At 37.7% G+C, this 27,535-nt stretch overlaps 1 protein-coding gene across 1 annotated transcript in view; it reads left to right on the top strand.

The window, feature by feature from the left end:
• The first annotated feature begins 1,053 nt into the window (after nt 1–1,053).
• Nucleotides 1,054–27,535, top strand: part of LOC104168903 (RAC-gamma serine/threonine-protein kinase) — a 45,379-nt gene continuing 18,897 nt past the window's right edge. The window contains exons 1-4 of the mRNA XM_009709665.1: nt 1,054–1,124; nt 2,758–2,826; nt 10,339–10,461; nt 11,832–11,960. Of these exons, the coding sequence (XP_009707967.1) occupies nt 2,803–2,826; nt 10,339–10,461; nt 11,832–11,960 (276 nt within the window). The 5' untranslated portion in view covers nt 1,054–1,124; nt 2,758–2,802. The remainder of the gene's footprint in view (nt 1,125–2,757; nt 2,827–10,338; nt 10,462–11,831; nt 11,961–27,535) is intronic.

Here is a 27,535-nt window from a genome sequence, read left to right as displayed (position 1 = left end):
GGCTGTGGAGGGAGCAGGGGATGAGCCCGGGGCACAAACGCCCGTGGGGGCCGGGCTAGTTTCTGTCTCTCCCTTTGGCACAGGGGTTCTTTTAGTCTTCCCCATTCAGGATTACAGGAGGAGAGCATCGCTGTCTCTCTCTGAATTGCCCCTTTCTCAGCACCTGGCTGGAAATGGGGCGAGGGTTGTGTGGACATCTCCCACCTCCCGGGGACGAGGCCCGTGTCCTCGCGGAAGGAGTTTGGGCCCCGTCCAAGGAGCGCTGCTCGCCCGGCTCGCAAGGACGGCCCGAGTGGACGTGGGAGGGGATTTGGTATGGCCACACGGCTTTAAAGACACTCTGAATTGCCCCTTTCTCAGCACCTGGCTGGAAATGGGGCGAGGGTTGTGTGGACATCTCCCACCTCCCGGGGACGAGGCCCGTGTCCTCGCGGAAGGAGTTTGGGCCCCGTCCAAGGAGCGCTGCTCGCCCGGCTCGCAAGGACGGCCCGAGTGGACGTGGGAGGGGATTTGGTATGGCCACACGGCTTTAAAGACAGACAAAACAAACGCCAAACCAAGCCAACGTTTAAAACCAGAAAAAATGGCTTTACTTAACTTTAGGCTAGATTAGACTAGGTTTTATAGTTACCTGTCAGTCACTACCTCTGTATGTTTCTTGCAAATTGATTTAATCTCTCTGTAGATAGGTCATTCAGATGATTCATACCAGAACTGTGAAGTTTTGATAACTATATTTTTAAAGTATCAAATCCAATATTATCATTTCTTCCTGCCCTGCATTGGATATAAAGTTAAAGATTTAACTTTAAAGCAAGAAAAGAAGAAAAAGAAAATCAAATAAAATATGTTAAACTGTATTTTGCCAAACTTATGTTTACTTTAAAGTCTTTTCTCAAAAAACATGAATTATTTTTCATGTTTTTTTCAAGTTTGTTCATTTTCCAAAGTTGTACTGTAGCTTTCTCTCTGAAAGTGTTGACATTTTCCTCCTAATTAATTAAATAACAATTTTGTATCTTAATTCGGACCTACTTCTTCTACTCTTTATTTCTCAGGATGAAGTGGCTCATACGCTTACAGAAAGCAGAGTATTGAAAAACACCAGGCACCCTTTTTTAACAGTAAGTATTAGGAATTAGTTTTAAGTACATTAGCAGGGAATTTTCAACATGATGGGTACTCCGTTATGAACATAATTTACGAACAAATTTTGAAATTTTTCTCATGATGATTGGTAAACAAGCAGTAGATGTCTGATGTTTACGATATCCTTTATCAGAATATGTATTTAAAGTTCAGAAATGAAGTTTCTAATAATTTTGTAAAGCTTAACTACACCAAAACCAAATTAAACTGTAGAACGTAACTGTTGTGCAATTTTTGTGATTTTTGTATGTGAACACTTTTTTAATAAAAGTTTTTGATTTCACAGTGTCAAGTAATTTTTACCAAGAAAACTTAATTAAGAATTCAGTAAAATTATAAAAATCACTGTTCAACATAAGTAGCCTATGGAGCAACAAAACTCAAACACCACTACTTCAGTTTCTCTATCTTCATACGGTTAATACTTAATAGAAGGAAAGTATTGAAAAGAAGATGAAAATTTTGAGATTCATGACAAATTGTGATTAATAGTTTTAATTTTACAACTGCCTTTCTTCTGTAGAAGTAATTCTGATTACTCTCATTTGAGAATATATTAGAAAATCTTTTCATTGCTTTCAAAATATAATTAACATGCAGTTTAAGATAGGGAAAAATTACTTTCTCTTTTTATTAAAATATCAAAGTATAACATGGAAGCTTTCCTATTTAGAAAAGTGTAAACAAACCCTTTAGAAAGCAGAGGATTGCATTTACATTGCTTGGCTGAAATATTCTAGGAAATTCAGTTAAGACAAATGAGATGCCCCAAAGTTTCTTAGAGTGTAAAGGTAAGCAGGAGTAGGTGTAATTCTAATCAAATCATGCAACCATGTTACTGCAGTTGTATCTTTCTATCTTTCTGATACTATTAAACAAATATTTTAAGGAGACATGCAGTATTTAAGTCACATGAGTCTCTTTATGATTTTATTACATGTAGTTCTACTGCATTTCATTTCTTTTAGGCCAAGCCTGCGTCTGTAGATTTTCTTTAGTGTCATTTTCCAAGCAAGATCAAATCAACATTGATAAGTCAAAATTTTAATTAAGATAATAACATTTGTTACAATTTTAAAATGATACGTAAATGGATATATATTAATTTGGCAGTCAGTGTTTTTAACATTGCATAGTGTGTGAAACTAGAGTCCTTGCTTTGGAAATGGAAGCAGGCTGGAGATTAAGATCAGTTTTAAGATTTCATTTGGGAGAAATTAAAAAGAATATGGTAATCTCTCTGTTCATGGGCATTGCGGAAGTGGACATCATAAAATACGATGAGTGAGAATAGCTGGTACCAGGTATGGCAAAGAAATGCAGTGTAAAATTGTGTATTTTAGTAACTCTTTAGCATTTTATTATAACAAGCACGATGTTTTTGTATCAATGGCCATGTGGCAGAGATGAGGGAAGACATGAAGGTTTTTGTGTTAATTTGTCTCAAGCTCCAGATAGGGACTTACACTTTTATTTACTCTGGAAGTTCTCACCGAGTCAGAATTGTCTGCTTAAGAGGATAAAATTAAATTTTGTTACAGTTTAAGTGCAAGAAATTGGGTTAATACAAGATGATAATTGGTTTGGTTTTGCTGTTTTCTTTGCAAGTCCTTGAAATATTCCTTCCAGACAAAGGATCGTTTGTGTTTTGTGATGGAGTATGTTAACGGAGGAGAGGTAAGTTTAAAAAAGATGTTCTGCACTTGTAATGGTAATGCTGTCACTGGGTTACACTTTAAAGAATATAATTTTTCTTACCTTTTTTGCTTTCTGGTATCTTTGAAGTCTGGGTTTTTTTAATTTTAAAAACTTTCATTTTTAAAAAATGTAGATGTGTTTTATAACTATGCTGTCAAAAGTATTTCCTGTTCTTGAAAAATTAGACCGTTGTATCGTGAAAGATAATGCCATGGTAGAGAAATAATTGCAAATGCCTTGCTTATTGTTTTTTCTTTAAGCATATTATAGCCTGTTCTGCCATGAAACGATCATAATCTAGTGCAAACAAGCAAAAATAGCGTTGACTAGGCTTACTTTTGTCCTAATGAGAAATGTGTGCTCTCTTCTTTGCTATAGCCATTGCAAATACCTATGAGAAAAGAGTGGAGCATCCGTATTTTTTGTTACTTCTGTCCCTTTCACTTGCTGCGTACTCTGGAAGTTTCAACCTAAGTGCTAAACTTCTTAGAGTGTCATTAGCCTTGAAGCTGTTGCTGTCCTCCAGCTGTTTACTGAAGAATGGAATATCAAAAACTATACCTGTCAAATGGGATTAAAGAGAACTGCAGTCTAAGAACTGGGCTTTTATCTACCTTTTAGGTGCTGTTTGCTATTCAGACTGTATCTCGTTACAGCGTGAACTAGGGGGGGTTTCCTTACTTTGTCTCCTATATGCTGCATAATAATGTTAAAGGACTAAGTGTTTCCACTGGCTTTTTTTATTAGAAAACTGTTTCTTCTTTCAGGAATTGCTGCAGCACGATACCATGCTTTGCACTATCTTTTTTGCTGTGCTGTCCTACAATCAAACTGTCTCCAGCTATAACCCTAAGGCCTGGGCACCCGCAGAGTGCCTGTCACACGTTCCTCGCTCTGACGATTTCTAGGCCCTGTCTGAGGCCCGTTTACATACTAACTGGTCCATGGCCATCCTCTACCAGCCACGGCTAAAGATGGTGCTGTAGCGTTCCCATATGGGAGGATGGCTTGTTTGACTCCATATGTATAAACCCAGTTCTGGACATCACAGGCGCAGAACTCTTTTGGCTAGTTGAACTAGACACAAAAGTCTCCCTCTGCAGTAATGGGATAACGGCATTCTCTTGGACACTCAGCTGGCTTATGACGTTGAACTTGTGTCACCAATATTAAGTCAGTGCTGTGTGCAATGAGTCTTAAAAGTGATGCCTTATAAACTAGCTAATTCTTAGTTTACTCTGTGTAAGACTTTCTTGCATTTCTGTAATCTTAGGGGATGCCCTTTGAAAGTACATTTTTAACATCAGCCTATTATTTAGATACTTGTCTTTTTGAAAGATACCTTTCTGTCCTATTTGAATGCAGAGCAGAGCCCACAAGAATGTTTTCAACTCCTTTCCTATGATTGAGGATACTCTGACACTATGTTTTGATCAGGCTTATATCTTGCATTCCTGTGCCGTGGGTGGAGCACCTTTGTGGCCACTGCTGCAACCATCTTGTGGCGTGGGTTCCTTGGTGGTAGCCTGCTTCTGCTTATTGGGATTTGAGTAATTGCAGTGCACTTTGCCAAGAGTGGGTTGCTTTTTTCCAGGTATGATGCTCTTGTTTGTCGGTGTTGCTCATGTTCTTTGCTGATACTTCCCTAATTCAGTGAAGCTAACCAGAATTTTTGCCACAGTGGGAAATAATGACCTTTCAGAATAGGCAGTTTTCTTTAAAGAAACTCTCTTGATTTGCTTATGTGCTTCTCTTTGACTAGAGATCTGGACTAGTAAGTTGGACAAACTGTCCTTTTTAATAGGAAAATCTTTAATCTTACCAGATTTTCCTGTGAATTTCAGACTTCAGTCACTGTCTGCTAAGAAATACAGAGGTCTTCATATTTGTAAAAATAGCCTTGTTAGTATCTCAGAACTACTGAAGGTAAGTTGCACAAAGTTTAGCCAGCGTTTTAGCCATTTGTAAGCGTATCTCCTACACAGTAGAGTCTTTTTTCTTTTGCTGCTTCCCTCCATAGTTCTCTCTGTTCCAGGAAAGTTTCCTTTCCTTACAATGGTTTCTCATTGTTGAAGATGTTGGAAACTCACCTTTTAAATATATCCTTCCAGTGGGAAATTGACTGTAGCGGTACCATGTTGCTTTTGATTCTCTCCAGAGCTGTACTACCTTCAATGTGTTTCCAATTAAAATTCCTGTAGGTTAAAGATTTCTTCTTAGTCGAACGGTTGTGCCTGAGTCCATTGCTTGGTAATTTTCATGGATTATGTCTTTCAGGAGCACATTACCTAAACAGATCTCCGAACGAATGAGTTCTTGAAATTAGTTCTTGACTCTTGTCCAGGTAGAAGCAAGAAAATGCCACAGTCTAGGCTTCTGTCCTACTACAGTGATAAAACGGTTAGTCAGTACTAGGAGTCTTCGGTATCTTTTCCTATGGTTAGGAAGGAAAAGCCAAGGAAGGGCTCACTGAATTTCATTCTGGAGGAGAAGGAATGGTGTTTAAGTGATTCTAAACAAGAATCTCTCTACCGCTTAAAAATCTTAATCCATGCTGAATTTAATATCCTGCCAGAATAGTAGCAATTTATCTTTGCCTTACCTTGCCTATGTAACTTCAGATTAGTTAGGCTCAGTTAATAAGGGAACACGTTATAATGCAAATGTGACTGCATCAGTTTTACTGGTCTACATGTGTGCTTTTTTACAACGTCCAAACTATTACCGTATAGATTTCTCTTTTGACTTCCTTTAAAAAAACTCCCAACATATTCAGTAGGTAAATATATTAAAGCAAAAGATTAGAGGATTTTTTCAAGCAGATTATTCAGATGGAAATATTGAATATGTTTTCCTTATACTGACAACTTCTACAGTTAATTTTCTGCTGCTTAAGGGCCTAATCTTAAAGGCCTAATCTTAAAGTCTTTTTTTAGTGTTGCTGTTGGGATCTGGGGATGAAATGTTTAGCAATATCTGTTGATCATAAACTATGTTGCAGTGTAGAGCTAGAAGGATACTTCTAACATTGTGATGACTTCTCAACACCTCCTTTATACTGAAAGAATTACATTAAAGTAGCATTAAGACATTGAAATTTGATTGTAGAAAAAAATATTCATCTGGCTTAGTTGAGATGACCAAATTCCATTATCAAGACTTTGAAATGGCATATTTTATGAATGTGTGGTAAAAAAGTACATGCAGTAGTGCATGATAAACTGTGTTCTTTACTTTGGTTCAACATATAGAATACTCGTGTAAATATTTTTAAATGAGTAAAACTATCAGTAAGTACAGAAAAACACATCTTGTGCATTGTTTGATGTCCTTGTCCTATAAGCATTTTGAAAAAAAGGTGTAAGGCCATATCGGTGGTTTTCCTGCTAGTATTGATTTGCCTACTGTTCCTTTTGTAAGCCCTATAATTTTGAGAACTATGTGATTGCAGTACGTTAGTAGTACATTACAGTGTTCCCCCAACTTCCAGGCCACACAGAATGGTATAAACTGTGGTATAAAACCCCCTATATTCTAGGAATGGCACTTCATTGTTGGGGAGTACTTTTGGAGGGTACATTTCTCATTTTTTATTTCCAGTATTTTGCTTTAAAGACTGAAAAGCTTTAGGAATGAAATCTATTACTCTGCAGAGTACACTGATTTAGCTGACTAATAAGTTGATTAACTTCCTTGCTTTGCACTTTCAGAATAATGCCAAATTCTGTACTTTGTAACAAACGTAATTGGTAATTATCTGTATAATAAAATTAGACTCTAAAATTTGTTCAGATGGTTTCTCCACACCAGAATTCTGAATCTCTGTTCCGCTTGGCTTTTTTTTTTCCATGGATCTTACTTCAATTCATTAGGCAAGAGAGAACTAAATGGTTTGTTGTAATTGAACAAGTGCTATTGCTGTCTGGAAAAAAAGACAGAGGATTTTACAACCTACCTAATGAAAAATAGCTGAATATTGTTGTAAGCTTTGTCATTTTCATCTTAGTTGTGCCCTGTTTTGTTTTCCTAAACTCTAAGTAAATGAGAGAATGTTCCTTAGCCTAAAATTATGATAGTCCAAGATACGGGTGCTGTATTTCTTTGGGTATAGAATGTGCCTAGAAGCAATATAGAGTCCGAAACAATAAACAAATTATTCAAAATTTAAGGCTGCTACTGCAAATGCTTTGCAAGAGAGTCAAATCGCAGTCAAATATAAAATGTGTTTAACGGCAGAGCTGAGCAACTCAATATACAGCAGCAAGAGCCGGTCATACAACTTTGAACATGCTAAATAGGTCACTAGTATGTGTAGAAGTTTAACATATCAACTGATAAAAGGTTGTGTCTTTTATGTGTTTGGCAAGCTTGGATCTGCAGTTGAATATACTTTTATCTTTGTTTTTGTTAGTTAAAATATTTCCATTAAAATTTTTTATTAGGAAGAAGCCCCATGGCAACATTATTGTTCAGTTTTTAAATAAAGGCATACCAGGAAATTTATAGCTCCAGTCCTCGCTGTAACTGCAGCACCCTCATGTATGCCATCAAAAATGTTATGTGCAAAATGGCTTGCTTTGTGCCAAAGCTATTTCTGTTGTAATTCCAATGACTTTATAGCACGTATTTAATAGCTGTAAATGAATAAATAGTGAAAATGTTGGAAGCTTTTTTCATAACCTTGCATCAGATTTCTTCTTTTCCTTCTCTGACTTAGTAAATCTAATCTTCATGTTCTGACAATTGTAAATAGAGCCTGATGGCACAGTTATTCCAAAATAGTGAACCAACTAAATAATCAGCTGAAAATAATGCTGTAATCTCACTGAATTAGGTTTTTTTTATTATAATTTTAAAATTAGCTTTAGCATCTTTAGTGTATATGTGAGTGTATGAATTCACTTTCAACATGCATTTTTATACCTAAATGTACATTCTTCGTTCAAAACTACCATGTATGGTTTGATGACAACCCTGTTAGGTGCTATAGTAATATGTTAATATAGTAATATAAGAAGAATGCTTATAAAGAGTGACTGTAGTGTCATATATAACGTTAAAATAAACTGACTTGGGAACTCATAGTTTCTTTGGCAAACACAGAACTGTTGTAGATGGCTCTGGCTGGTCGTTTTACTTTGAAGTTAGTATTTTGCATTAGTATCAAGACTATTTTGTTGGAAATAAACACTAAAGAAAATAAATTTTCATGTTAACTTGTGAGGTTATCAACTCTCAGATTCAAACTGGGACACTTTTTACAGAAACGAATACATCTGTTGCTGACAAGTATCCTGAGGGTTTGGAATTTTCTAAGGCTTTGCTGCTCAGCTACTGGATTAGTCTCTCTGACAGAAAATTGCGATAGTCCTTTGGCGTAGATATGAATGTAGAGCTAACTGGAGGTTATAAATTTTTTGAATGTGTTTGCTATTTGTACATGTTAAAAAGTGATCTGAAACTTGGCCTTTATTTTGAATTACTTTGACTCCATCAAAACAAATAAAACTCTTAAAAATGAGTGACAGCTCATTCAGTATGAAAGAGAACACAAAACAGACATAAATGCATAAACAACATAAAGTTTGTATTTTGCCTTATTTAAATGAAGATATACTTAGCGGTATTTGTTTCCTATGTAAATCTTGCAAAAATGTGGGGGAAAGACACCACAAATTGAGACAATTATTTGTTCTTTTCCCCATTTTATAATAGGTGAGGCACTTTGTGAAGGCCAGCTTAGTTGCTTAGTCTGTGTGGGTCTTGTGTTTGCGTTCGCCATGAAGCAGCGGTTGGTGCAGAAGGCAGGTTACTACAGGGAGGGCTGATGTCCCCCCCGGGGTGGTGCTTGAACAGGGAGATGAGCAGCAGGAGCAATTGAAATACCTGCAAAATAATGATCCTCCTTGTCATGCAGGTATTCCATTTTTATACAGGGTGTCTTGAGAATTCAACAAGAAATTGAAAGAGAAATGCAGATACAATGAACAAAAATGAAATAATCTCTTTAAATCATACTACAGTTTCTGTTTTCTGTGAAATCTCTGCTTGTACAAATATATGGTGCCAAAAGGCTCATTTCACTGGGAAGTATGTTTAGGTTCGGAAGGGAGTAGTACACATTTTTTGAAGTACCACTGTCAGGAAAGAAGTTGACTTCCAGTTGTTTTATAGGATTGACTTTTTCATTACATTTTGAGAAGTCCATAAGCTTGAAAATAGCTGCAATAATTCTTAACACTGTTCTGTGCGAGCAGTGGAGACTTCCTACAGGTGTAAAGTGGGATGTGGTAGTGACAGATTAAGCACGTTATTGGGTTTTTGGTTGGTTGGTTTTGGTGGTTTTTTTTGTACTTACTTTGCCATTTTGGAATTCTCATCTACTTGATATTTTTAGCAGTGAAAATAAAGAAACCACGTTGTTGTTGTGGATTTCCTTCTCTAGATTTAATTTATAAATGATCATATTTTCTGTATTTCTGTTTTGCTGATTGTTGGCCCTTGTGGTAAAGCCAAAAACACCCTAACTGGAAGGAGTAAGGCAGGTGGCCCATTTGGTCTTAAGCAGAGTACAGAAACATACTCGCCAATCTTTGCCTGAGGACTCTCCCAAGCTTTCTTAACAAAGTAAACAAAACTAGCCATCTTAGAGAGCATTTGAGTTAAATAACCGAATTCTGCTTTTTAGGGTGTTGTTCCAGGTTCTGGGGGTCATGTTGTATCCCATAAGATGCCGAGAACCTTACAGAACTGCACCTTATGCTTTTTCATTGCAGCTGGAGTTACTGGTAATACGTAATGACTAATATTTTTCACTGAAGGTTGAAAAAGTATCTGCAAAGTGCTGTTACTTATAAAGTATTAAAGAAGAGACAAAACTTCTGAAGAAATGTTTATAGCAAAGAAATACACTAAATACATAGATTTGTTTTTATAAGCCCTAAGCAGTTGTTGGTTTGCTTTTTCTAGTGACTGTGATATTGCTAGCAGTATGAATGTGCTGTTTTTGAAAAATGCCAGTTCACCTGTTCAGTCAAGGTCTACTGAAGAACCAGACTTTTTTCAGTTCAAGGGGAAGTTACTAAATTACTGGAAAACTTAAGGCGGAACCAGAATCTGGGTATTTTAGTGGTATTTGTCAGTGGCTTAAAAGAAAAATCCGAGGAAGTGGTAGAGGGAGAACTACCGAATGACAATGCTGCTGCATACTTTTTTTTTTTTTTCCTTTGGTAACTGAAGGTTAAATGAGTAGCAAGCAGAATGCCTTAAACAAGATTGGTATATTGATTAAAACGCTGATTTAACAGCTCGCTTTCTCCCTTTGGAAACCTGGAAAAGATAAACCAGCTGCTGTCTAAGAGTGCTGAGTGTCCACTGAGAGTACACTATCTATCATCACAATATGGTGATGAGAGGTGTTTTATGTTTGTGTTAATTTCCCCCACTAAATCAGTAATTATTACAATCCTGTCCCTGCTGTTTACCCTGCAGCTGTTTTTCCATTTGTCGAGAGAGCGGGTGTTCTCAGAGGACCGCACACGCTTCTATGGTGCAGAAATTGTCTCTGCGCTGGACTATCTGCATTCTGGGAAGATTGTGTACCGTGATCTCAAGGTAAAAAAGAAAAAAAAAAGTAATCAAATTTTTGTTTTTGCAGAGACTATTGGGACAAATGCAAAGTAATTATAAAGTTGAACTATTCAGAGTTAATGGGGAAAAAAAAATCTGTGTTCAGTTTAAAGTTCTGTGTGTGCTGAAGGAAGTCATTTGATACGGTAATCTATAGATGGGTACATTACTTGACTTTAACTGGATTAAAAAAAGAAGCAGCATACCTTAGCAATAGCACTTGAAGGAGATTCGAACTTCCGATCCTTTTTTTTCCCCCCCATCACTTATAACTTAACTTGGATTTCAACATAAATCTCAAATACAATTCTCAATGTCCCTAAACAAGGGAAATGGGGAATTGGGACAATGTGACTGCATTCTCTTTAGCTCACTGAGGAGTTATGTTCTTGTATGATTTGAAAACATTTAAAACAATTCAGAATACTTCAATAAGAAAAGAATTTCAGCCTTAGTTTAAAAATTGTTTTGTCTTTTGTATCTTGGGAAAGATTCATAATACTGGAATGTAGTTTGTCTTAGATTTGCCTACATATACAGCTGTCTGTCCTCTGTTGCCTAAAGCTCCAGATACCCTGTGACACAGTATGACCATGTTCTATGGAAAAATCTCCTCTGCTTTCAACAAGAACATTTTCTAACTTATGTGGGAGTATACACAACGAGACAGTTTTATTTCTGTGATAAGCATTTAATTTCTTGTATGGGAAATTGTGCTTTCCTGTTATACTCATGCATTAGTGGAGTGCGTTCATGGACTGCTTTGTACAGGAACTGAGGAGGAGGCGGCAATGGTAGGCAAGTTCTGCTCAGGGAGGCAGAAAACAAAACACTGAGTTACCTGTTTGTAGCAGAATCTACTGTAATAGCATGAAATGCTGTGACATCTTGGAAAAATGGGGAATTCTCTGGTCAAGGAATGATAGGTCGTGATTTTTGATTTAAATTCTACTAAATAATAAGGAAAGAGGAATTTGACGTTATTAATCTTCTATTGCTGGTGTCATCTGCTTTGCATTTCTTTATATGACAAACTCAATAGACAATACATACCTTTGAATTGTATTTCAGGCTTTATGCAGACTTAGGAAGACAGGGCTATGATTGTTCTTCGTTGGTATTTTCACTACACACCGTATAATTAGAAAAAAAGACTTTTTCTGTTGAGAAAATTTCTTCACAAGTATGTTTTACTTGTTTTTAGTTCTGTCTGTATTTAAAATACTGCTAATAAAAATAACAAATTACATTCTATTGCAAGCAATAACTGTGTATATTTTTTACAAAATTGATGTAATGTATCAGCCTGTCCTATTAAGAAATACTAAGGGAATGCTTTTTTCCCCAATACACAGTTAGAAAATCTAATGTTGGATAAAGATGGACACATAAAAATTACAGATTTTGGACTTTGCAAAGAAGGCATCACAGACGCAGCAACTATGAAAACATTCTGTGGTACTCCAGAATACCTGGCACCTGAGGTATGATTTAGAATATGTTCTTGTAATACAATATAGAATGTTTATTTTTCATTTAATTTTAGACTGTAATGTTTGTATGCTGAAAACTGTTCATTGTAGTGAAGAACTGACGGTCTGCCTGATTAATACTATGCAGTTGTTACTCAGAATTGTATGTGCTACTATTCTTTTTGATGGTTGCATCTATATTGATGCTGTGCTTCTCATTGTTTAAAAAGGCCTCTAACGTGCATTTTCCTTCTCATGTTTGCCTTCCTCTGTTAAAGTTTTTATATTCTGATGATTTCTTCAAAAATAACCTTCCATCTGTCTGTCACTTGAAGCATATGATCCTGCTTAACTGAGCTGCATAACCAGTGTTTATATAGCCTCAGTGGAGGCGAGGGGGGATAGGAAAGTACTGAGTTTGCTGGGTTTTATCTGAACTCCCCAGATGCAGGCAGAAGGAGTTGAAATTCTAGATATTTCTGCTAAAAACCTCAAAACTGGTTGAGGTGGGCCCCGGAACTTAGCTGTTTCCTAGTATGTAAGCAGGAGTGGCATCCCAGAGTATGCCTCCCCATCTTTACCATTAGGTAGCACTCAGGAGTGCCAGACATCACACTTCTCAAGGACTGGTGAAAAGATGATGTTGTTTTAGTTCCCTTCGCAGTTCTGGTTTGGCCACTTGAGAATCTGTTGTGGAAGCTCAAGTCACCTAAATGATGTGCTCCAGTATTAGTGCTGACAGCTCTACCACTGATGCCTACTGAAAAAAAAGCAAGGAAAACACTCTCAAAATCGTGTTTTTGTCCTGTCTGGCTTCAGTCAATGGCACTGATTGTGGTGCTCGGAAATGTCCTTCTGCCTCTCCCCTGGGCTTGCCAAATGCAACTCCAGTATTGACATGAAAGACAGCTTTTTTTTTTTTTTTTTTTTTTTACTTAATGCCAAGGATTCTGTGGATGCTGAATTAGCCCTTATTTCCATTCTTGTCTGCGTTCAAGATTGCTAACTGACATAGTACGCACCTGATACAGAGACAACATTCTAGTCAGCCGGAAGAGCTTTATAAGGTCCTTCAGTCCTACCATTTGTTTTAAGAAGGATTCTTCAGTGTATTCCCCACCTCTTGCAGCAACTCAACCATCAGAAAGTGTCTATTACATACCATCTTTGAAGAAGAATGTGCCTTAGTTTGAAGGGAGAAGGTGAGGAGGCACTGATTCAGCATAGCTCTTTACACTCTTCTTTTCAGGAGTATTGAACCCTGAGTGGCAGCAGCAAGTCCTGGAGCCTGTTTCAACAAGAAAATTTAGATTGCCTTTCATTTTTTTTATTCTGAACCTTACAGTTAAGAGATGCCAGAGAAACTGGTACACATCACCTTCTGGATACTATTGGCTGGAAATGAAGATTTTAGGATGGTCAGGTTTGTGCGTTTGAGAGTCTTTCTAAATCTCTTAAAGCGAATTTGAAGTCTTGTCCAATTTGCATTCAGGGAGGAAATTGTAACTGCTAACGGTTGTAATTTAATGTGGTACGTAGAGTTAATGAAACTATTTTGGATCATAACAAGATCTTTTGATACATTCTTTTTCTCCACCTATAAAGGAAACATCAGTATTCTTAAGAGCCACTAACTTTCTCATCATCCATCTCGCTCCATCTTCCTTGATTCTTTCAGCAGTGAAGAGAAATCTGAGCAGTCATGCTCTCACACTGTAGGTCTGAAGTACCTAAATAATTTTGATTGGTTAAGTGTGTGTTCATTTCAGCTGTTTGGTGAGTCACCAGCTCTCTAGCTATGAAGACAAACTTAGGGATAGCTGGTCTCCTTTGCAGAATCCCATCCCATGTCTTCCAAGGGAGACTTGGATGCAGATTGTTGCTATCCTGTTTGGCAATTTCTGACATCTCCTTTGTGTTTAGTGCAGGGACACTCAGCATCCAAGGATTCCAGAACTATTCTTAGCCTGCTTTGAATCTTTTATGGCTACTTACAAGTTGCAGATCTGCCTGTTTGGCTTGGTACAGTGGCCACTTTTCTTGTGTTCCACACCTAGAATCTGTTCCAGCAACAAGAACACAAGGGATGATACTGTCATCACTGGCATAGACTACAGGTGTCATTGCCAGCTCTTACCCCCTCATTGTCTTCTTGTCAGCAGTCTTGAAAACATTCTCAAAGAGTGCAAATACCCCATTCAGCTGGTTTCATCTGCTTCTCCATCTCTCACTTCTGGAAACATGTTCTCTCTCTTCCATCCAACTTGGCAAGGGATCATTCTGGGTTTTAGACACTTGCCACAAGTTACTTGATCCAGTTTGCTTTTCTGTTCTCTAGCAGTCCCACTCCTGTCCTCCACATCCCATTATGAGTAGTTTTGGAGACCCACCCTGTACAAATCTGTCTTGAAGGAAGTTGACTCTTTGGTAACCCTGGGAACCACAGAACTCATTCGCTTTTGCCTCAGAGAGAAAGAGTTTAGAGCAAGCAACCTAGGCAGGTTACTGACACAGTGTAAGAGGACTCAACACCTTTATCCACACATTCTTGTTTAAAAGGGTGAAGTTAGCTGTATATGGACACCATTGCAAAAAATAAACTTTCCCTTCATACTTTCTGCTGCTACAATAGTGTTTACCAGTGCATTGGCTGGATAGTTGCCCACCTGAGACCATTGTGCCTATGTTTATACGTGGGACAGCTGACCGGTAAAGGAACCATCAAGAGACTGAGTCTCCAGTCTATTCATGTGCATGTGTCAGAGAATGAATGAGCAAAAATCACTTCTCGTTGTGGTTCAGGCCACAGAAATCATTACCAGATGCCAAGACTTACTACCTTTTGACAAATTGCAGATCATGACAACCTAATGTTACAGCTGGAATTTAATCCTGTTACCACAGTGAATTCCTGCATGTTCATCCCAAGACAAATGCCAGCATATACTTACGTTTTGCCTGGTTGTGCTAAGTGTGAAGGCAGATACCTTCTAGCCTTTCTTTAGAAGCAGGGTATCCTCCAGGTTATGTGGAGAAATCCGTTCACCGTCTGTCCTTTTTTAATAATACCCTTGCATCTTCCTCTTTCATCTAGGTCAGTTGTGATGGGTGCATCCCTTCTGCAGGCCTTCTGCGTCAGTTTCCCATATGCTTGTTGGCTGGTGGTAAAGGACAGCAGGGCAGTGTGCTGTGGGAGACCCAGGGGTAGCCTGAGGCTGCTCTCCACCAGCCAGGAAGCAGTTGACCTGGGAGCCTTGCACTGGCAGGAATCTATACCTAGGCTGAGAACTGACTTAATATTTTCTTTTGTATTAATTCAGTGTTGTGGATTCAGTTCCAAACAAGAACTTGAGCTTGGTTCTCCAAATGCTTTTTGGACCATTGTTTGAGGCATAGAGTCTCGCTTGCTCTTCCATCTTTTTGCAAAAACTAGACTGCAGTTGCTTCCAACAGGAAAACAGGGAAGTAGCTAAGCCAGGGTAAAGTGGATCTCCTCCTTGCATGACATTCTCTCAGGTGAAGGTGTCCATGTGGATCCATACAGAATTATTTCCCAAGGTGAATTCAGAATTACTCTTAATCAAAAAATAAGCATACCTGTTGCTGCATTTTCCCTGCAAACCTTATGTTTCTGAGATGAAAGTAGTCCTTCCCACTCTCTGTTGAAAAGGCTCTTTCATCTCACCTTGATAGGGCCTGACCTTTCGTACAGGACCTGGGACTGACTGTGCTGGGATCTGGCAGATCCAGAAAAATGCCCCTACCCATGCAAAGATCAAATGGATGGTGGGCCATAGGAAAAAAATGTAACGAGATTGCCAGGTTGGAGCCAATTTTCATCTTTGGAGATAGAAATACTCTTCTGGACCGTCACTGATTTATCATCCGTGGTACCCACCTGGAAGTTGACGCATACCTTCACCAAGTACTCTGCTGTTACAGGGGCTTGCAGGGCTTCCAGCTGGGTGGTCCACAGGTACATTCCCTTACTGTTGACCTCTCCTAGTCCTTCCCTGTTATCCAACACCAGAATTCTATGGTTTAAAGAAAACTAAAATACCATTGACTGTGCTTGTCTTACATAGTTATGTGCCAAGCATAAAAGATAGTAGAATATTAATATGTCCTCTAGGAAGAGAATAGTTGCCACTGTCAAATAGCAGGGCTTATATATGTTTACAGTACAGATGTACGTTTTGGTCACAATTATTGAAGAATCAGTGACTTTTTATTTGTGAAATTATTCAGTCTTTCAAGAATGATTTGGTTATCTGATAAATAGTGAAATTCCTTTATCATCTGCAGTAGAACTAACGCAATCTTTTTTTTTTTTGTGTGTGTAAGTGTAGTGCTAATACTTAATATTTCCCTCTGCTCTAAGAATCTGCGGTATTCCCAATTTAAAAGGTATAAAATATTTTATAATTTCTCATTCCTTAGTAGTTTTTCAGGAAGAAGAGACTGTTTCTTAGGAGTTTGTTTCCATTGTTACCCTTCAAAGTAAACTGTCGCATTAGAGATCATTGTGGTGTCAGAGAATAAACATAGATCCAATGAGAAAAAGATTAATTGTGATCCCATTTAGGAAACACAGATATGTTCTTGATTTTTTTCAGAAAAAAACCCCCAAACCAAAACATGTTTCTTTTGCAGTGGCAAAGGCAGGACAGGACCATATGTCTTTTCTGGGCAGTATCACTTGCTTAATAAAGAAAGAATAAAACTGAGAAAGTACTTGTAAATATACCTCTGAGACATTTAAACACAGTTTGGATTTTGATAGTTTTCAGTTGATTGTCAAGGATCAAAGACCTGCTAATAAAGATACAGACCTCTACGGACTTTCTTTAATAGAACATTGAGGAAATGAAGCTACTTGGGCAGAGAAATAAAAGTTCTTTCAGCTCTTATCATTTGTAAAGGTAATTTCTTACATGAGATTGCAGTTTCTGGCTCTTTGCATTTCAGTTCAAGTTCTTAGGACTAAGTGCACAGTCTTAGTTGTAGTAGGGCAGTCACTGTTTTGGTGTCACGGGACATACAAATTTAAACACCAGAAATTAATTTTGAAGCTTTTAATCTTTTTAATAACAGGAGAGAAGATGTTTTGGCTATGAACAAGTCTGTAAGGGACTTCATGGATGATCGTTCAAATGACTCTTTGTAGATGTAGATGATCAATGATATTTAGGTGTATTCTAATAACAGGGAAAATGGTAGGACCTCGTTAAGTTTTATTAGCATAAAAATACAGACTAGTTGGATGAATGCATTCCTATAGGAACAGTAGTCTTTTATTTAAAAAAGCGGTATAGCAAGACCATTTCAATATAGTTTATGCAGTTGCTATCACTTAGAGGTATGTGACAATGAATAAGACCAGAGTAGATTCATAGCCTTTGTCCATAGGCGTGAGAGATCTGCATGTCTTGTGACTTATTTTAAAATGAGACCAGTGGAGATGAAGGAAATACTAAGATCAGTTACACAACGCTTGTTTGGCCAGTAGGGGTTTTTTGTGATCTTTCTTTTAGAAATGGGAGCGAGAGAGATCATGTGTAATCAATCATTTCCCTGGGTTTTATCTCAGAGAAATGAAAGGTAAAACTCTTCTTTTCAAGAAGCAACTGCTGTCTTTCCTCACTTTTCACTTAATTTCTTTCTTACAGCTTTTGTTTTTGGGAAGGATGTGGCTTTGACCCAAAATCTAGAACTTGGCCATCAAAGTTCAGTGGCTGAATTTCAACAAGGGGAAGCATTGTACCCTGTACTGCAGACATGGTTATAGCAAGAAAACCCCACTTTTCCCATGTTCATGGGAATTGAAGTTGAATTTTCTAAGAATGTTGTGGTATATGCAGATTATAAAATGTTGCTGTAGAGGCAGAAAAAGCATTTTGTCACTGGTGCAGCTATTGTTTTATTTCATTTTTTTTTAACGCTTGTATTGAATCAGGATATTTGCCAAAGGCAGTCTGGTAAATTTTTGGACTGAGAAAATGATGATCTGCCACATAGCTCATCTGATATGAGTTGAAACTAAGTGATGTATAGACAGAGAGGGAACCACTGAAACGCACTGAGACAAGCTAGGATTGAAATTGATGTTTTCAGTTTTTGCAGGCATCTTAGCAAAGCAGTGTTTTAAATAGGGATTTTAATGCAGATAGAAGTTGCAATATGAATGTTACAGAAGAGTTCCTTCAGGTGTAAGGAAAAGCATGAAGGTGCTTGTTTGGAAAGAACTTGGTGAAAGTAGGCAACATCATGGATAAAGTGGGGGAGGCCAATTGAGAGAGATTAGGTAAGGTGAGGATGTAAAAAGACCAGCATGTTATACTACAGAGAAAATGAAGTTGCGTGGGTAATATGGCCAAGGCCTTTCCCCCTTTCCCCCTTTCTTAAATGAGGGAGAAAAAAGAATTTGAGTAAAATAAGGAGGAGGATAGCAAGGGAGGGTAACAGGAGGTAAAAGGAGTTCATGAAATTAATCTAATGATCTCACAGGTAGACTGATAGGCCAGAAACCACAGCTTAGAGATGAGGAGGTTTTTGTTATGGGCGGAAATGTGGCTGTGGGCAGGAAAGAGAGTTTGGACTAAAGCCAATTATGTTATTTTCTTAATTTTCTCTTAATAGGGAAACTAAGAGAATGTTTTGCAGAGAGACACAAAAGGCAGGAGAAATTGATAAGCAACTTGGAGGAGCTCGCTGGAGAGTTGTTTGGTTAGGAATATAGAGGACAATAATTTTTGTCATGGCTTATGCAGTTTCCTTTTTATCTTCTTTTCCTTTTAAATTTCATTTGAATTTAAAGATACTTGAGGCATCGAAGTAATGTGCTTTTTGAAATGCTATGCAATTTTTATATAAATAATAGGTATGTGCCATTATTTTCCACCTCTAGAAATATTGAATAGAAAACCTAAACAGGGGAAAAGGGAATTTGTGGAAATGGCACAAATTAAGGGAAAGCAGCTGCTAAGGTGTTGCTAGATGGCATATGCATTCACAAAGCTTTTAGACCAGTATGAATTTCTAAGAGTTGTAACAATACTGTAAAGAGAGACAGTGGAAAAGAAACTTTACATTAGGCTAGATCTTCCATCATGCTCTAGAGAGCAAGTTCTCACTCATGTTTGGTTTCTTCTGGTGAGCCTTAACGAAGATTGAACGTCGGTGACTTTTGGGGTTTATTTAGGGGAGGGGGTAGTTCCTGTTGTTATAGGGCTTCTTTTTATTTCCTTCACTTCTGTTATTTCTTTTTTTAGAGAGAGGATAATGAGACACTCCAGATTGTCTGTGTTAATATAAGTATATTGGTATTCTGGTTTGTAGTGGTTTTGCTAAAGACCGGAGAGGCCTGTAGTGGTGATCTAACAAGACAGAAAGCATTTCCTATATGAAATTCCCGTAGAGTGAGGTTAATATATTTTTGGAGGGTAGAAGGTGGGTTTGTTTCTCTAGCTTTAGACCTGTTTTATTCTTTTCACAATAAAACTGTATTAAGAGGTGCATTTACAAGCAGAAATGCTGTGCTGAAGCATGGTAGAGTTCTGGAAACGGATACCTTCACCATTCAGCCTTTGTACCTTGATGGGAATTTCCAATTACTTTGCACCTAGAAACAGTATCTGCCACATTGTTAAGGAATTGTATTGCATTTCTGTGCATTTCTACCCTTGGCTTAGTGTCTTTACTTCGCCAGCATTTCCATGAGATTTCATACACCCTTATAATAATTATGAGAGTCCTTTATTCCTTGTCCTGTGGTAGCTGGGAGAGAAGACACAGGCTGTGGCTGTCCAGAAGTAGGCTGCTCGTAGCACCTTATCCTGTGCCTCAGGCAACATCGTGCAGACAGACTCAGTCAAGATGGATGTGTGAACTCGTGTGGATGTATTTCTGGGTTTTGTTCCTCTCTTTGAATATAATCTTTTTAGTGCTGAGCTAATTATGTAGTCTCAGTTTTACTGTTGAGTTAGAGTACCTGATCAACTTTCCAACTGTAAAACAGTTTGAAAATCAAATGTAGCTTACATGCAAGACCCAACAAAATTAGAAGTGTTAAGTACGTTTTGGCAGTTCACTTTTATTATGCCCAGTCCTCAAATGTACCAGCAGACAATCATCTGAATGTTAGTTATTTTTCACATGCTTATGTGATCACACAAAAAGTACATGCTAAAAAGAAGCAGATGGTGACAGATGGGGAAGGTTGAATAAGGTGGTTTTGGAAACCTAGAAAAATGCACTTCTGTAATAGTGTAAAAATAAAAATTCTTTGATCGCCAAGTTGGAATGAACAAAATAGAGTGCACCCCCCCAACCCCACCCCCCCAAAACCCCCCAAAAAACCAAAACCAACACCCAAAAAAACTTTACTGATAAAGAGAAATGGAACCTATGAGTGTTCAGTGTGTATTTAGGAAAGTATGTTACATGGTGTCATTTTGTCCAAGGATAGAACATTAGATTTTATCAGCCAGAGACTTGAAAAGGTGGTAGTTGTATTCTTCTTTCCTTTTAAAATGATACATTCAAATTAATTGTGTTCCATGCTGAAAGAATGCTGTCAAAAGGGTCATTGTTTAATGTCGCATATTGGTAGTGTTGCAGGTTGTGATAATATTTTTCTTCTGATGTCACAAGAAAGATTTTAACCCTCTTATTACAATGGTAAATAAATTATGTCTGTAATGGGGATACCTGTATGACTAAAGCTGATCTGTTACAGGCAGCATTACCTCTTTGTCATATAGGCAAATGTAAAGCTGAGTAAGTAGAGAAGGTATAATTAACGAAAAAAAAATCTTTTCTATGTGGACCACCAAATCCAAGGACCTGCCCTGCTATGAGGTCTGAAGATTTGCTTATTCATTTGCATTAGTTTAATAGAGTCTTGACATTCATATCTATTGAGTTATATGAACCAAAAAAAAATCTCTTTTAAAAAAATGTCAATGATGAGATGTATTTTATTCCATAAAATAGAAAGTATCTAATCTGATGAATATTTAATTGCTAAGTCTTCTACCGACACTGATGCCATAATTATTTTTTATTTTTCTATTTGCGTAAGTGTTTCTGTTAACCTATAGTATGAGACATTACTGATTCCTGGTGAGGCAGAATGCTTTGCTTTTGGTTGTTGGCTTTTGCTTAAAACTAAGAAGCCCCAACTTCTGATAACTTGTACTCATTTTCCTGAAAGTATAGTTAGTTTGCTCAGTACCCAAACACTGTAGTTATGTTGTTGTCCTTTGCTTAACTAATTTTCTTTTGGCTTCAAAAGGATAGTTCAAGTTTATTTACTCTCTGTTTACCTAGATGCTTCATGCACAATCTGATTCTTAGCAGAGGCACGATAGAATTTATTTTACCTGTGGAAATGTGTTTTAGTATTGGTGTGTGCTCTTCAACAACTGTCTGTTGTACATTTGGCTACATTTTATTTCTGGGTGAGGACCGGTGGAGGGTGTGAGGAGGAATAGCATCAATGCCTGAAAATATTTTCCTTTCCGATTTATGGGAGATCTGCAATGTGGAATTTTCTCTTTACACTAGAATTCCAAGTACCAATTTTTTTTTTTTTTTTTTTTACGTTGAAAGAAAATGGAAATGCAAAATTGTTTTATCTTGAAATGCTAGCACCTCATGAAAATTCGTATGTGGTCTTTTTTCTGTTTCGTTATCACTTACAGTGTACCACATTGTGTCATCTTATGCTCCTAAGTCATCAAAAATGCTAGTGATTTGAATTTGGGCATTTTTGTCAGCTTGGCATTGCCAGCGGGGCCCTGAGGTGAACATGATGGAATGTGGACAAGGCAGGGTATCCAGAGCAGAACATCCTTTATTGGCAATAACCAGTATCAAGATCAAAAGATGGGGAGCGTTTAGATGGGGGTATGAAAGCATTGCTCAGCTACACATAACACAAGAGTTGCTGCAACAGCAGATAAATTAGCACAAGAATTAGACTTTCTCCTGAAGCCAGATAACCAATGATGTAACAAGAATTTGAATTTTCATGCAATCTGGTTAATCTCACCAGACACAAAAACTGATTGTCCACATCCAGTATTAGACTCAAGGGGAAAGATGTAACAAATACGCAAAAATAATAAAACAAACAAAAGCCTAGAAAACAGATTAGCTCCACGTTGCCCATAAATAAGCTGTTGTATTCAAACCAGAACTTTAAAGCAGAGAGCAATTTTCTAATAAAACCCACATTTTTTTGTAAAACAAATAAATATGACAATTCTTACAAAAGCTGTCTCAGTAACACGCTTGAAGCTTTTTTTCATTAATTTTCATTTAATTAATGCAAACATTATTGCGATCTCAGCAAAAGCCTTTAGTTTTTCTGAGAGTAATGAAGCATAAACAAAAGCTGAACAAATGCTGTTTAACGTCAGTAAAAATTCAAAATCATTTCAGGAAGAATGAGCAACCAGAAAGAAGTATCACAGTATTATCATTATTTATTACTTCTTACACATCTTGCATCTTATGGCACAGTGTATGTTGTGGAGACTACTGCTAGTGCAGTGATAATTAATACAGATATGAACAGGTCTGCCGTTTTTCTTCCAACAGCAGAGTTAGTGGAGTTATGATAGACAAGTACCATCTTTCTGTAGACTGAAATAATCTTTTGCTTTTACTTGCCACTTCTATGAAAGGTATCTGTTAATTCTAGAATAGAGTTGTTTTAGCTTTCTGGTGGGTTGTTTTTTGATTTTTTTTGCATTGTGTGAGTTGGTGTGTTTTTTGGTTTTTTTTGTCCATTGAATAAGTTTTACTTTTCAGGGGTCTTTTTAATGTGATGTGGTTGTTTTCTTGGGTTTGGTTTGGGGTTTTTTTGTGAGTTTTTGGTTTTGTGTTTTTTGATGGGTGTTTTTGGGGGATTTTTTTTTTTTATTGCTGGGTTGCCGTTGATTTCTTAGAGTCCAATGTTAGAATACTTTTTATATGTGCAATAGCTTAACTATTTTATTTTTTTTTTAGATTTTAAATTCTACTGAAGTCAGAGTCCCTTGTAGGAGGTTAAATGCATTATTTAGTATTGCATGCACTTTACTCTAGGAGCCTTTGCTTAATTCCCATTGATACCAGAATGTACCATTTCTGATGCAGCACAATGTGTGCCAGCAAATGAAAAAAAAATTTAGTTTGCTATTTTTTTTTTAAGGTTACATAACAAAACGCTAGGCAAGATGGGAGAAATCTCTAGTACAGGAATGTATTAGGAAGATAGTCTTTATTAGGAGCGTAAGTAAAACAGCAATGCAAGCCAGATACAAAATGGAGAAAAACTACCTACAAATATTAGAGCAGTAATAGAAAACTTTCTTCCTTGGCTTAATTCTCAGGCATCCATTTCCCAGGGTGTCCATAAATTTGACGTTTTGTCTTTTCAACTCTGAGTAATAAAAGCTATGAGTATTCATTCGAGTGGTTTTTTTACTATTGACATAGCAATACTTTCACTGTTTATACCAAGATAGAGTTATAGTAACTGGATTTACATAATACTTGACAAACATACCTTTCTGCAGGAATGATTTTCATACATTTGGATAAAAGTTTGTTACTATAAAGAAATGTGTATTACCTTTGTTCATTAGTGTTAGATTATAAACTTTCTCTTTGTTGTAGTTGTTGCCACAATTGATAGAAAGTTCTAACAAATACACATTTTAACTTTTCTTGAATAATACGTGGGTGAATATTTGTTAGCAGACCAACAATTGTAGCAATAAAAATGTGTGAAGGGTTACCAGGAATGCTTAAGGAACATACACTTCACCTGAACTGTAAGGTTAATTGGAAACAGTTTTTCCCCCTTAAATTAACAGTACATTGGTGTATCCAAGTTCTCAGTTTTCTTTCACAACATAGGTGTGCAGACAGTTTGTTTAGATGTTTAAATATTTTCCCATCTGTTCTGTCAAAATTATTGATTGAGCAACAAGCTATTTGTAATGTCCTATCAGAAAGTCTATCTCTAATGTATTAAGAGAAACCATACCTAGGTCAAAAATGTAGTTGCTTTTCCAGTAAGTTGCCTTGGTTATCTAGCACAAAATATGAAACCAATGTTTTGATATTGTTTTTTAAATATAAAACCCAAAGATTAACAATGAATTGTATGAAGCCTTTCATGCTCAGGGTTATTCCTAAATTTGTCTGTGTTTGCAGAGTCCAGAAGTTACAGCAACCAACCACCATTTAGAGGTCTGTGGGAAGTACGTTTCTTGGTTGTGTGAATCTCTGCGCTGTATCAAAAATCTTCCACAGGTTGCTCATCAGGGATGTTTTGTTTCAGGAAAATGCAGTAGAAACAGAATTAAGGGATTTCCTACATTCAGCTTGGTTTGCATCCGAGGCAGTCACACCTTGTCCAGTATTCTGTGATGACTGAAGTATCAGAGAATCCTAGTTTCACTGAAGACAAGGGGAAATACAAGATTGGCTTAAGCTGGTCACGGACTTCACCTGTTACACTGCTGGCTAACCTGAAAAAATCTGTTTTCACAGAATTTTGTAAAAGCATTGCATGTGTTTGTATCAGCTTCTCTTTGGCTGACTCATTTAATTGCCTGCTTCGTAAGTCTCTGCCCCAAGCCCTTGTAAATGAGAGTTTGCAGATGTGGCTCAAGCTGCTGCCTGCCCAAAAGCTTTCAGCTCTAGCTACTGAAGAAATAAAGAGATAATAAAAGATAACTTTCACTAGTTTTCGCCATTAAAATTAAATGGACACCAAATTCTGTGGAATGTATATTAGGCTCTTAAAGGAGCGATGTAGCTAAAGCAAAGGACAGCTGGAGAAGTATTGACTGATAAAGATTAAAATCCACAGCCACTGGTGGGTGAAGTAGAGGAAGTCTTTTTAATGGATTTTGTTTTCTGGGAAAGAGAAAACGTCCAGTGGTACTAATGATTTTTATTAATATTTTCGAGTCTAAGACACTGGTCTTTTCAGCAGTGGGGAATAGTATTGGAAGACTGGGATTTTTTTGTCAACAAAGGCAAATACAAGACTGTTTTTCTGTTCTCATCTGTAGTTACTTGTCAGCAAAATGAATTGTTATGTGTGAGGGGCAAACAATTGAATTACTGCAATCTTTGCAGCCTTGCAGTGTGTTTGTGTTGTTTTAGTCATCACAAAGGCAAAGTTCAGGCTGTTAACTGAATTTTTTATTTTGTATGTAGGGCTTGGTGGTCTTTACTCTGTATGAAGCACTATCCCATCATATGCTTGGTCATTGCCAATAATACTCTAGAGAAACCCCAAAGTGTGCAGAGACAGTGGAGTCACTACTTTGTTTTGCCTTGTTACAGTTGGATCTTCCTGCTATCTCAGTAAATTTAAAAAAGAGTTGAGTTGCCTTTTGACCACAATACGAATGACAGTTTTAAGGTAAATAAATAGCTTTCCCTTAGCTGAAATGATAATATCATCCAGTGCCTCCAAAACACCCATAAAAGCACTAAAGTACCTGCATATGCCTGGAAGCAGATGCCTGGCTAATGTTTCGTGCTTGTTAGAAAGTGTATGTGTTACTTAACCTGTTGCATGTTTCTCTAAGACTGGAAAAATACAAACTTGAGTAGTACCTCTGCAGCATTTTTAAAAGCAGGTATTATAAACCCAGGCTGTGTCCTCGTACTGCGGGTGTAGGTGTAAGTGTTAGAGGAGCATCAACGCCTGTAAAAACTGCAGTGGTTTCAGTGTAGCAGTGAGTTTCTGCTGGCTTTGGAACGCTGCTATACTGCTGGACTGCTTTAGAGAAATACAGAAATACCTTCCCATTAAGTGAGCAGGGCTGTTGCAGCTGTCTGTGCGTGCAGGAATAACTGGCAGAGTCTGTGTAACTTCTGTGCTGTAACTTTGGGGCAGAGTTTGACAAGCATTTCTTCCTGCAGCAATGCTGCGTCTGATGCTGCCTGCCCTGCTGTTCTCGCTGGGGCTACTAGAACTGTGCACATGGCACTTGAGTGGCTTAGGTCAGAAAACTTGACTCAGGTGAAAAATAACCCAGGGTGAAACTTTTTTCCTTTTTTTCTTAGTACTGGTCTACTCTCTAGTGTGGGATGTTGCATAGAAGGAACAGAAACAAGAATGTGAGTTAGGCTGGCACTGCCTCTGAAAGAACCAGTTGTTGAACTAGAGCCCTGAAAACACATGGAGTAACATTCCCTCAAGTAATAAAAATGGTGTTCTTTTTTTGAATTTAATTTCCCATAATCTTTGGGATCGTCTGGAGTGAACTGCAGTCGGCCCACCTCCTGCTTTACTCAACACTGGGAAGTCACTTGCGGACAGTGATGGTGTGAGGTGTAAAATAGGGATGAGTGACTATAAACGTTATCCACGCACTGAAGTCACATCGTGCTGGAACTCTCGTCTCCTAAAACCTCACCTAGATCTTGACGAGGTGGCTTGGGATTTTGGCACCCCACGTGTGTGAAGCAGATGAAGGAAGGGAAGTCATATATCTGAATGATCTAACTATTTAAACAGATTTTATGGAAGAAAGCACATAACTTCATCTTTATTTCATGAAAACGCACCTGACTGAAATGTATACTCAGTGTAGTTGCTCTTTCTGTAGCTTGAGTTTCATGTGATCCTTCTGTGTGATACCCTAGAAAATACTACTATATTACTTTATAACAGGTACCAGGGTGGTTGAGCTTGTGCCCTTTACAATGGTTTTGGTGGGCCTGCTGCCTTTCCTGCTGTGACCCTGAAGGGACGGGGTTGTTAGGACAGTGTATTTGCTTAGACAGATGTGTGGGTCCTTATGAGGGGGACAGGAATTGGCTGGAGATGATGGAGGGCAGCTTTTAAGGGCAGCATACGAAGTCCAAGAGATCAGGCTTTCCACTGTGTCTGTGCCTGGCTGTCTGCTTAGGCTGGTACCCCCACATGTACAAGGATACCCCACAAATACTGGAGGGACAGCAGTATCAGTCCTCACAGCCAAAGGAGGCATTTCTAAAAGCAGGTATCCACCTCATCCTAGGCAAAAGATTGAATTATTCATAGGTATGAAGCCTGCAGCTGTGTGTCATGTTCATTTTTGCACTGAGTTGAAGCTCTCTTGACCTATGTTCAGTGTAATTAAAAGCAAATCCTTCAAATCCAAGAATTGTTTGGAAAGGATTCGGTAATGCCAGAGCCATGTGTATAGACATGTTCTCATGCCTGCCCTAATTGTATGGATTTGGTTGTAGGAGCTGCTGGAGTCCGGCACTTCCATTGATTTGTCACAGTCTACAAATCCCGGAGTTTCTTAATGCCATGAGGAGTAGAAATGACTTAAAGAAAATAATTGTGTGTATTTACTCTGAATGCATTATGCACAATTTTATTACATTTATATTAAAATAAGCTGAGATGCATTTTGCTTTATTTACAGTATTTTCAGGCTGTTTTCCTTTTGCCTAAACGAAACCCTTTTGATGCTCTTGCTTGTCTGGCTGGCTGTAAACCAGGTATTTAAACAAAAATAAAGAGTTGCCAGTTTTGCCAGCTGGGGATGAGAACCCGGCTGGTGATATGTGGGTTC

The sequence above is a fragment of the Cariama cristata genome, unplaced genomic scaffold (assembly GCF_000690535.1).
Source record: "Cariama cristata isolate BGI_N322 unplaced genomic scaffold, ASM69053v1 scaffold21460, whole genome shotgun sequence".
Classification (NCBI taxonomy): Eukaryota; Metazoa; Chordata; class Aves; order Cariamiformes; family Cariamidae; genus Cariama; species Cariama cristata.
The sequence above is the reverse complement of the archived record's forward strand: the minus strand, read 5'-3'. Positions and strand labels throughout refer to the sequence as shown.